This window comes from Bactrocera tryoni, chromosome 2, assembly GCF_016617805.1.
Source record: "Bactrocera tryoni isolate S06 chromosome 2, CSIRO_BtryS06_freeze2, whole genome shotgun sequence".
NCBI classification, from domain to species: domain Eukaryota; kingdom Metazoa; phylum Arthropoda; class Insecta; order Diptera; family Tephritidae; genus Bactrocera; species Bactrocera tryoni.
In genome coordinates this window covers 6,391,677-6,404,222 of record NC_052500.1, presented here as the reverse complement: position 1 = coordinate 6,404,222, position 12,546 = coordinate 6,391,677, and the positions used below count along the sequence as shown (strand labels likewise).

The window sequence follows — 12,546 nt, the reverse complement described above, 5'->3', positions numbered from 1 at the left end:
AATCCAACAGTTGGACGCTCGTGGACTACGCGGTCGCGTGTCGTCAAATGGGTTATGCTGGCGGACGATTTTGGAATTGGGTTGAACGCACACCAGGCTATCACCCACGTTTGCTCTACGAACAGCCGCGTTGTAAAGGTGGTGAGAACTCGCTGCTGAATTGCGCCTGGGCAACGCGGCAGCTGGGCTCTGGTGTATGCGACTACCACAATGATATCGGCATACAATGTCGACCGTTGTACAATGCACCACTCGATAATTGGCGTGGACTTTATTTTCACAACGCGCCTTCCACTAAAACGCTCGGCTATAACAATATCGTTTACACAGCCTTATCACAGTCCACATTACGTTATGTCGATATCAAGCATGCCGGTGTTGGTCGAGACTATAGCGTCAAGTCCGCCTTGGAAGCTATTGGACTGCCGCCTGTGTTGCAACATGTAGTAATCAGTCATTCGGCTTACACCGGTTTCAATGCGACCTTGCCGCAGGGAGGTTTCGTCTTGCAGAATGTGACTGTGCAGAAAAATAATGGTATTGGTGTGTTTGTGAACTCCAGTCAGGGTATGGTACAGTTGGACGGTTGCAATATTGTGGGTAACATAGCGGATGGTGTCAAGTATGTGGGACATGATTTGCGTGCGAATGAGCGTATGGATCGTGCGACCATTTATGATTTTTGCACATTGCCTACAACCTCCGGGCAGACTTATCCCATCTCGTTGTCCTTCACGCAAAAATACTATGCCGGCTCGGAGAAAGTGTGCGGTAAATACTTCTTCACACGTCCCGGATATTTGCTTACGGTGCACTTTGAGTCCTTTGTGTTGCGCAACAATGAGACCGCCACAGTGGAGATCTTCGACGGTACTTCGGAGACGGATCGGGTGCTATTTGCGTGGAAAGCGCGTAACTACACGCGTCCTCAGAGTGTGACGAGCAATCGCGAGAAGCTCTTCATGCGTATACAGGCAGACGCGCGTCAGGAAGTGAATGGCTTTATACGAATTACCACAGATGATACACGAGCATATGATTTACGTATTGCGAACTCGGTAGTCGAGGATAATGGCGGACGTGGTATTGCCATCGATAATATACGTTCCAAACTGCATGTGCATGGTAGCTTCGTCTCGGGCAATGGACATGTGTCGGGTGTGCATGTAACCAGCGGCGCTGGAGACGTGAATATCACGAGCAGTAACATAACATTCAATCAGGGTGGCGGTGTAAACATCACCTATTATGGCGGCAATCGTAATATATCACGTAGCGCAATACAAGCGAATAAAGGTTATGGCTTGGCAGTTTGGCTAAACGATACCAGCGCACCGGACCGTGTAGAATATATACCTTTCAACCAAACGACGACAGTGGAATACTCACAAATCGGTGGAAATTTGGAGACAGGGGTCTTGCACGGGAACTATTGTCTACCCATTTGGGTCAACATCACAGGAAACAACTTTAACGGTAGTCTAAATAACGATGTGCTGGTGGAGTCCTGCTGGCGTTTCACTGCCAACAAACAGCCGAATATGCAATTACAAATCGGACACAATACCTTCGACTATAGCCAGAAAAACTCGATCTTTCTCAGCCCTGCACTCAATCTACAAGGCAAAATCGAGTTCAATCACTTTCGCATGGGTTCTTATGGTGCAATTTATATACGCAATGACTATATCTTTCAGGAGTTCAACTTCATGCCTGTCCGTCTGCTGATACAAAGTAACTTCTTTCGACGTAACAGCGGCGTTTATGTGGTATCATTGGGTCTATCGCCCTACAGCACACACGAGCTGCAGTCGTTGCTGTTCACACGCAATTTCGTGCGTGATAACAAGATCTCAGAACCGTTTGGGCCGCTGATCGAGGGTAGTGAGGGTAGCGATGGCTCGGGACGCCTCAATCCACGTTGCCGTGTCGCTGCTGCTGTTGTGGTTGCTTCCAGCAATGTGGACATCTTCCGCAACATACTACACAACTTGGACTCTGCCTACGAGGTGGGCTCACAGCTGAGTGATCAGAGTCAGATAATCAACGCCACCTATAATTGGTTGGGTCACTCGGATGAGAATAAGATATTTGCGCGTCTCTTTCATCGCAACAATCGTTATAATTTGGCTAAGATACAGTATATACCCTACCTGTTACATAGCTCCAATCCTGGCTCGACGACAATGATCACAATGTCTACGCTGGTGCCACGCTTCTCGCAAGAAGGCTCTGATTTGATTGGCGGTGAAATTGATGGTCAAGAAATACTCTCACCGGGCACGTATCGCGTAACGAACGACATCAATATACGTCCCGGAGGCAAGCTAACGCTGCAACCCGGTGTTACGCTCAAATTTGAACCCAGCGTCGGCATGATGGTCGCAGGTAAATTAGAGGCGCGCGGTCGTCGCCCAGATGATATATTCTTTACGTTGAAGCGTGAGACTGTTATCGCTATGGATAATTCGACTGACATGGAGCAATTAGATGTTGACATTATCGATGTGGAGACCGAGTCGATCATAGAGAAGAATGAGCCACCGCGTGTGCCGGTACGGCTCGTTGGAGGAGCTGGTGATTACGAAGGACGTTTGCAGGTCTACTTAGATGGACGTTGGGGCACAGTCTGCGACTACGGTTGGACAGTGTTAAATGCGGCGCTTGTGTGTCATCATCTCGGTTATACACTCAATCCGCGTGACTGGCGACTACACCGCTCACAAATGCCTACAGTGGGTGTGACTGAGGATGTGATTGCATCGAATGTGCATTGCACCGAACATGATCTCGATATAACCAAGTGTCGCGCAGAGTACTCAACACGTGGTGAGTTCGAGAACTCATGCACACATGAAAACGATGTAGGTATGCGTTGTTATGAGGGCGCTTGGGCCGGTGTACGCTTCAGCATGTTAGCCGAACGCGCTGACCTACAGTACCTAACTATTGAGAAGGCAGGGCTCTTCGATTACACCACGAATATCTTCAAGCCCGCAATACAAATGGACTTTGCGCGACACAATCTGGAGAATGTGCGTGTGGTGGATAATCTGCAAGACGGTCTGGGTGTTGTATATGCAGATCTTTATGGTGGCAAGTCGGTGAATAACATTAAGAATTGTGAATTCATAGGCAATCGTGGTAATGGCATCAGCCTGAAGCAGTTGGATTTGCGGATACAGGGTTCGATTATAAAGAACAATCGCGATAGTGGCATCTCACATGATCCGGTCATTTCGGCGATCGAACAGAGTGAACTGGGTGGTTGGTTTAAAATGGCTGTGGACTTCAACACCTTTGAGGCTGACTACGATCCTTATGTATTGCCACGCGATGAAGGTCAAATTGACTTGGACACCTGGCAAAATAAGTATATACGCACAGAGCCTGTACGTGGTGAGTCGATAAGTCGCAAAATTGTTGTGCGTTGCCCCGCCGGTTATGTGCTGGGCATACAATTGCTCAACCCCGTACAAAACCTCTCCACGGAGCATATCACAATACTCGATTCGCAAACAGAGAACAGGCGTTCCTCTTTGTGGGTGCTCAAACGTGATCTCAATGTATTTCCAACCACGAGCAGCAGTTACGGCATTATCATTTACTACGAGAGCGGTACTAATGCTTTGGGTGGCGCTGTACTGCGTCTCTCTACTGTCACGGCACCAGTGCAGAATATACGTAATCGTGTCGTGAGCGGTCCTGTGCCTACGCTTAGCATACGTTCTACTAAGATACAGAAGAACTTTCGTGGCATTGCCGCTTACTACTACAATCGTTATATGGGCGATAATGGCGAGTATTACCTACGTAAGGCGAATGAGTCCATCAAAATTATGAATTCTGAAATCAGTACGAACTTTCGAGAGGCTATACTGGTGAAGTCGCCGTTCTGGGATGTGCAGTACAGCAACATCTCCGAGGTGACTATACATGTGAACAGCTCGATGATCACACAGAATGGACATGGCATAAGACAGCTTTCGAAGGATTTGCGTTCATCGAATAATCTCTTCCATTATGTGGTACAAGATACGACGGTCGAGGATAATGCTTTCGGTGGCTTCCAGGTCGCATTGCCCTACGTTTGGCAGTACAATGAGAATTTCACGCACAGCGTCTACTTCGGTAATAGCACTTGGCAGCGTAATCGTAACTTTTTCATCGACGTCAGTGGTCATTACACGGTCTTTAACATAACCTCAAATGTATTTTTGAACAATCAATGTCCGCGTAGTCTGATAACACTCGACGGCATGGAGAAACGCATCAAGTTCGATTATAATCGCATCGAGAGTAACAATGCTAAATTTATTATGGAGCTGCGTGCTGACAGTCTGAGCGAGATACTGGGTGAGGTGCCGGCACTGATCGCCTACAATACCATAAAAGGTAATAGCATCGACTCAATGGCGGGCAATTTCCGTAGTGCGCCCATGCGCAATTATCGCCCACGTAAAGTGCGTCCGCAGAATCGTCTACCGAGCGCCGTCGTGCGTTTGGATGGCATACAAAATGTGAAGCTGTATCGTAACTTAATCGCAGAGAATCAAATGGATTACAATCTGGTGGCAGGTGTACGTTCGGCACGTCTAAATAACTACTTTTATGCCACGGAGAATTGGTGGGGCTCGAAGGATGCCAAGTACATCGAGTCGAAAATATTTGATTTCGATACGTGGAACGATCACGCGGACGTCATTTATCAGCCATTCCTCATTGAGGACACTTTCGATGGAAGTGTCTCACTGATCGATGAGCACGACGAAATCATTGATCTCAACAATTGGACGGGTGGTCGTATTTACAAGGATCTGTCATTACCCAAACGTCTTGAGCCATATCGCATACTCTCCGACATCACTGTCATGCCTGGAGCCACGCTTTCCATACAACATGGCGTACAACTCGAGTTCGAGCCAAATGTAGGTATATTGGTACTGGGCACACTCTTGGCTACGGGTTATCGTGAGTCAGAAATTATAATGCGTCCCTTTGTGAATGCCTCTCATGAGTCGTACACAATGTTAACGAAACGTGCCATCGAAGATCTGAGTCAGTCGCAGGCATACGATTCCATCAGACTTTGCACAAGCGCACAGAATTGCACGACAAATCCGCAGCTCTCTTTTGGCGGCATCAACGAAGGCTTTCTCGAGTATTTCAACCATACCACACTGCAATGGGTACCGATTTGTGATAGCCGCTTCACCGAACGTAATGCGCAGGTTGTTTGTCGTGAGCTCGGCTTTGATCCGCTCAACGTTTATTATGGACACGATCGACGCATTGAGTATCACACAAACTCACTGACACGTATTTGGACCTGGGTGCAACCGCTGGAGTGTCGTGGCGATGAGTTGCGTATGGAGGATTGCGCCGAACGCTTAAATGGACAAGTTTATGGACGTCGGCACGAATGCCGTTGGGATGATGTGTTCGTATTTGTAAGTTGCAACAGCGCGCCCGAAGATCTCGTCTATTGGGGTGGCATACGTTTTGCCAATTCCGACTTTGAAGAGAATCAATATGGTCATCGTTTTCATGATAGTCTCTCACATGGACCGATCAATAATAGGCAGAGTCATTTGGAATATATACGCATTGAAAATGCTGGCATATTGCATAATCAGAAATCAGCCGCAATACAAGCGATACACAAGAATCCGACAATACGTTCGGTGACGATCGTGAACTCCGCACACCACGGTGTTAACTATATAGCACCCAGTGGCACGATGAACCTCAACTTCTTGAATATCAGCAATGCTTTTGGCGCTGGCATCAATATACTCTCGTTGACCGGTGAAGGTCGTGAAAGTGACGAGTCCAGCTTTACGCCACTTAAAGATTTGGATATACCGTATAAACTTTTCTCGCTCGTTGATATCTGTGATCCACAAAAGGTGCTCACCGTGGAGGAACGTATTTTAGTCTACTACAAGTACGATAATAACCCTGTGAACTGTGTCAAGATATTCACTTCACTATATCGTGCCAAACCGATGGGCTTCCGTTTGCTGCAATCGAATTTATTTAATCACTCGAAGGAATATGGACGCACGGATGTGATAAAACTTTTCGATGGCGATATATATAACGTAACTTCACGTTTTCTCGGCAAAATCGAATGGGACAGCGACAATCAGCGTAAGTTCTTCAAGACCGAGAGTCCCACCTTGAGCTTACAGTTGATTGCGAGTGGCGCGCCAGAATATCACGGTTTCATTGCCGAAATTGTAACGGTGCCGATATCTACTTTGGGACAATGTGAGTAGAATAGATTTGAAATTCCATAAAACCTAGTGCTTTATTATTTGTTTCGCTGCAGTTCGCGATGCTCAACATAATGTCACCTATACCCACATATCGAACGCAGTGAAGGGTGCTGTCACTTATTCGTCCGCCGGTGAGGTTACACCCACTCTTACGCTCACCTCGAATCGCATCCAGGGCAATTGTCATCAACTTTATGGCAATTTCTCCACTTGCAAGTCGGCGCTCAGCATTGATGTGCAGAATATGCATTCGCTGTACTTTATGGTAAGTCATTAGTCACAAGCGAAACTTGTCGCTCCTACTTATTGTATTTTTCCTACCAGAACAACTTGATCATGCATAATCAGGGCGGTCTGAGCATACGCGCCGACTCACGCGGTTCAGCCACTTCGCTACGCGGTTTCATACATCACAATCTTTTCTTTGGCAATCGCAATCGTCCAGCGTTGTATGTCGAGGGTCGTCAGTCGTCACCGTATCAAGAGATCGAGTTATATCGTAATTATTTTGCTCAGAACAAGGCCGGTTTCGAAGATGTCATCAAGCTGCGTCAAGTTGTCTCGAACTTCAGTTACAATTTCGTACATAGCAATGTTGGTGGACGAATTGTCGAGATATCGGGCTTTGAGAAAGTGCGTTTGCCCATCTATCAGACCACATCGCATAATGGTTTTTATAGGTAAGTGAGAGTAATGAACTTTTGACTAAGATTTCGCCCGCTTTCTAAGGTCAGCATGTGTTTTGGGAATGCGCCGCAATGTAGGCAACAATTTATGCTGGTATTTTACTCCAAATATTCATAATCATTGCATACCTTTTGGCGCTTTATTAAAAAAACTATTTTTTTCTTGACAGCAATGTTGCCACAAACTGGATGGGTCGCGCTACAGTTGTCGCCGGCACTGCAGGTCAGCAGTATGTCGACAATATATTTGAGAATCCCGAAAACGATTACGAAATGATTACCGTTAATAACTCAATGTAAGTAAATTAGCTTTCAACCGGTATTACAAATATAACTCAGTACTATAAACCGAAGTTTCTCTGATTTTTCTAACCCCCAAACAAATATTTACGTATAAGCCCACTTTGAACTTTTCTTTTCTATTTTTTAACCTCGTTTTTACAATAACTATCCACTACATATGTACGTGCCTGAACTATGTATGCATGCTACGTAAAAACACACACTCACCCGTTACTCTAACTGTAGTTTGAATGTTGATTATGTGATCAATAGGTAAGTGGAAGCAAAGTTATTAAAAAATAAATAAAAATGTCTCTTAAAAAACAATAAAAAAATTCTCAATAAAAAACAAAAAAAAAAATTTATAACTTTTTACTTTTCTCATCATTTTCACTTTCCTCTCATTAGCACCATTGAACTATGGCGCTCAAAGATCGATGCTAGACACAACTATTGGAGCTATAATAACACGATATCGGTGCAGTCGCGCATACGCGATAAATCAGGTATGCATGCTAACGTTAGATGAAGTTTTGAAATTTTTTTTTAACTTTTTTATTTCCTCTTTTTTCAGATGATCCTCTGCTACTCGAGGTGCAAGCGGTGCCATTCCAAATGAACAATCTCACCATACTCGATGGCAAGTGCCCGCCCGGTTGGTCGTTAGTGCATGATACTTGCTTCATTTATGTGGGCGCTCCTTTGACCTTCCATGAGGCACGCGCTTTCTGCCGTAGCGAGAACTCGACAATGCCTTTCATACGTACCGACAGCGCGACGTTGTGGAGATATTTACAAGGGCAAATGAGGCACTTGAAGTGAGTAAAAAGTATATATTTCGAAGACCTCGAATACATACATATATGTTGTGACACAAAGTTTCATCTTAAATTAATATTAAAACTTTCCGATGCTGCAAAGTGAATAACAAGGATAAACCTTTGATGTTCTGAGAAATCTTGTCCACATGTTGTGGTCTCTCAATTTTGTACTGAATTCTTGAATGGCTCTCTATCGCTTTTATTTTGGAACGCTTTTTTTAAACAGCTCCTTATTCCTCTTACAAATAGTCTAAATAGCCACGCGGTTTTTAGAATGTTCTTTTCGAAGTTCAGACACTTTTTTTTGGTACCCAGAAAAGAAACATGGCTTCAGCTACAAATCTAGGGCCTACCGGTAATAATTCGCCATTGTCTAAGTTCGAGCTCTGTTGTAACTTCGATTGTGTAAGATATCACTCGATCTAACGAAACTCGGAAGCTCTTCAATAGATCTCTCGTTTTGTTCTACTAAATTCATCTTTCATGCTTAAAGGTTTATAACCAGACTGAAGACTTCTGTAAGCCTTTAGTAGTATTACATAACATAAATTATGCTAAAAACGTCATTTTAGCATCATTGCCATTTCCTTTCTATCAAAGCACTCAGACAAAAATTCCTTCAAAGGTATTCAAAAAGTATTAACATCTTCATCTCCAAAACTTTATTTACAGATACCCCGAAAAGGTGTGGATACAAGATTTCGATCACATCGATCGTTGCACGAGCTTCGCCTTCACCACCACCGAGGTTGAGGATTGCAGCAATGAGATGGGCTTCATTTGCGAAACAGATCCAAGGGTAGGCCATATTTTAAAACAATTAGACATATTTGGCTTCATTTAAATATATTTCTCACTCTTTCAGGTCATTATCGATCCGCTCTCTTGGCGCGCTGATATCTTCGCGATCAGCATCATTTCGGCTTTCATTTTGGCCATAATATTACTGATTTTGGTCGCCATCTGTTGGTATGCCAAGTCGAAGCATCGTCACGTGCAACGTTTACAGCGCAGAAATAGTATACGGCAGAGCTTACGTAGCTTGAATAGCATTGATCCGCAGGGATCGCTGCGTCGTCGAAACTTTGTATGATTATATGTTTATTAATTTTATGTTTTTTCCAAATTATTTATGATACTTCGTACTTTAGTTTAAGTTTATAATATTTTTTTATTTATTCAAGAGAGTTTATTTTTCTTTATTTTTTAAGCAAGCTTAATTACCCCTTATTTACCGTCATTAAGTTATAAGGAACCCCTATGGGACCATTAAGTAGAAGGATTCATTTGGAAGATATTTTTTAAAACCTTATTTAATTTCTCCATTTAAAAGCCACAAATAATTGACAATAGACTTCTGTAGAGCTACAGCCTACATTCTCGGCATTCCTCGTACTCAATAATCTCTTAACAGATCCTTGAGATCATGCCTATAATCCATTTCTGGTTGAAACTTTGTGGTAATATCTCAACCTAATGTTTTTTGCATTTTGAGCTGCTTTGTTTATATAATAATGTTTCTTTGCCCAAAAAGCGAACGTTGAGTATCTATCAAACTCCATGGTTTGGGTCTAAAGATTTCTATTACTATTAAAACTTACTGCCCTAGCTTTCCAAAGATATTTTTACTCAAAAATTATTCCAGGAAAAAGTACTTCAACTCGAGTGGGGAATGTTTTGAGCAGTAAGTTCAAATATCAGTAAAAGCAGACCCGAAAGCAACTTGGATCCCTTTCCATTCCAAGGGAGCTTTTGTCATCTCTACTTTCTTACCTGAAATGTTATGTCAGTTTTTGAGGTCCCTAAGAACCAGAAATAAGATACATTTCTTAAGAGTAAGCTCAGATCATAGTAAAGGTCCTGAAAACTGCTCTGAATAATGTTTAGGTCTAATTTTTTGAGACTTGTTATGTTAGTTATTTTATTATACTTTAAACCTTATTTGAAACCTTATTTTGTATAAATTTATATTATTTTGCAGTTTTCATTTCACCTTTTATTTCCCCCACTTTTATTTTCTTCCGACGACTCTCTTTATTTGATTAGAATATGTCCACATCGACGGGCACGCTTTCTAAACAACTGGGGCAAGACTATAAAATGATGGGCAACGGCTCCATCGATTCAATGGACAAAAGTGTTCTCAGCTCTGACGGCAGCTTCGAACCGTATGAGAATCAAACGGCGCATCCCAGCGAATATCAAAAACCGAACTACAATGAATATGTGAGCCAGACGCATTGAAGGGCGCTAATAAATCAAATGAACCATATAAAGTGGCGACAATTGGCTCGATTTCGAAAGCATCCACAGCGCGTGGCCGTCCACGACCAACCGACACATTCGAGCTTTCCTACCGCAACGAAGGTTTCCGCGACAATTCTACTTACGCCAGCACGCTGAACAACTCGGTGGCCACTAGCATTGCCGAAGACACGCCCATCATACACCAGACCGATGTGGAGGATGGCAACTCGGATTACTACGGCAATGCCAGTACATTACCTCTGCATAGTGGCGGTAATGAGAGTCTCTCATTCCTGCATGAGCTCAAACAGAATCTACCACCGCCCGCCTACAATAAACCGAAGGCGCAGGGACACAGTAGTTTTCTACCCAGCGGCAGTGGGCATGGTAATGGCAAAATGCGTCCCACCAGCAGCTCACAGCTGAGCAATGACTCTCATATGAGTACGTTGCCGTATGAGCAAAAAATTGATAATTTAAATTTCACACCCACCCCACAAAAGGCGGAGGAAATGCCTTTGTATCGGCATGAAACCGCCGCGATCAGCGGACTGCCCACACCGCCACCCGACATGCGTCGCCCCGATTCCTACTACACCGCGGTGCGTAGCAGTAAAGCACAACCGCAGTTGTCGCGTATGGCAGCGGCGCCGCACACTACGAGAGCGCTGGTGTCGGCGCAACAGCCGAGTGCTACGACACAGCCATTGGCTGGGAAGAGCTCGGTGCAGGGTCACAATCAAAACGGCAAACGTCCAAAGACTGTTTATCAAACTGCCAGTCCGGAGCCGACGGCATACCATCGTTCCCGATCCGAGGCGCTGTTAGAGACAGATTTCGACGATGAGTCGCCGAGCATGGTGCCGCTCAGTACGAATAGTCGCAGCTACAGTCAGCCACTGGAGACGGCTATGTAGACTTAGTGCAATGCGAGACAGTGAAGTAATACGAGGAGGCGACGAAATCGAACGAAGTTTAGCATATAGTGTAATAAGTAACGCATCATCACAAAACACAAACGATAGAATCACACATGACGCACCTCTTTTTTACCGTTACATTAATTTATTATAAGTAATATATGCAGCTACTTTTTAAGCGCTTGAGAAACAAACTAAATATTAATATCTTTTATAGCATAAATGTTATATGTATTAAGCCTTTCGATCTGCCTTAATGCTACCTTAGCTAGCCGATGTACTGTTAAGCGAGTAAATATAGTAAGATGGAAGAAAAAACGAAAATATTTGCGCTTTTGCGTGTAGAGATTAAAACAAAAAATAATAAAAACGAAGTATAAAAAATTATTTAATTAAAGTGTAGAAATAAAAATCACATTCGCTTTGACGAAAACTCATTTCAGTGCTTAAGTTACTATTGATCCATCCATTAGGCCTAAGTGTCCTATTTTAAGCTCATATGTATTAAATTATATAGATTTCATGTATATACATTAGACACTTGTAATTAATTAAATTAACGACTTTTTATTAATTTTATATAAATTGACTGTTGCTTAAGCGATATGCCTAGTATTTTGTTTAAAATTACAACAGTGTTCAGTAAAGTGTTTAAAATTAAAAAAAAAACGTAGTTTTATTAAATTAAACAAGAAAAAAGGTTAACCTCGTCTGCACCGAAGCTAGAATATCCTTCACATATAAAGAAGTCTCCAAAGAACTTATATTTCATTGTTCAGTTTATATGCTATAGACGTCTGATCGGCAACATTTCTTCAGAGATCGTAGCGTTGCTTAGAAAAATAATTCATGCCAAAACTTCGTCAAGATATCTTGTCAAATGAAAAAGTTATCCAAGGGTTTAATTCTGTTCGTTCATATTGTATAACAGCTAAATGCCATAGTGATCCGATATCGGCAGCTTCTTAGGGAGAAAATGACGTGTGCAGAATTTCAGATCGATATCTCAAAAACTGAGGGACGTGACTAAGGCGACTCAGCTCATCAGCTGATCATTTATATATACATATATATTTAATAAGCTATCCCACGTTTCCTTTTGGCTGTTAGAAACATCCTGGCAAACTTAGTATACTCTTTTCAGGATATACAAATTCATAATTCCAACTTCACCTCGGAACAAATTAAATCCACCTTTAACAAGACAGTTTCAAAGCCAACGCAATGTTTGTCAAACTGTAACAAATATTAGTACAGTGGTGGCAAAGTACAAACAATTTAGGTATATATGGAAGCCTGTTAATGACAT

The 12,546-nt window shown here is 43.1% G+C and overlaps 1 protein-coding gene across 1 annotated transcript in view; it reads left to right on the top strand.

Moving 5' to 3' along the window:
* LOC120767735 (protein bark beetle) overlaps positions 1-11,545 on the top strand; it is a 30,397-nt gene extending 18,852 nt beyond the window's left edge. The window contains 11 exon segments of the mRNA XM_040093944.1: positions 11-6,273; positions 6,335-6,546; positions 6,606-6,961; positions 7,138-7,263; positions 7,496-7,522; positions 7,658-7,755; positions 7,824-8,067; positions 8,743-8,869; positions 8,936-9,157; positions 10,117-10,303; positions 10,306-11,545. Coding sequence (XP_039949878.1) covers positions 11-6,273; positions 6,335-6,546; positions 6,606-6,961; positions 7,138-7,263; positions 7,496-7,522; positions 7,658-7,755; positions 7,824-8,067; positions 8,743-8,869; positions 8,936-9,157; positions 10,117-10,303; positions 10,306-11,234 — 8,791 coding nt within the window. The 3' untranslated portion in view covers positions 11,235-11,545.
* The last annotated feature ends 1,001 nt before the right edge of the window (positions 11,546-12,546 follow it).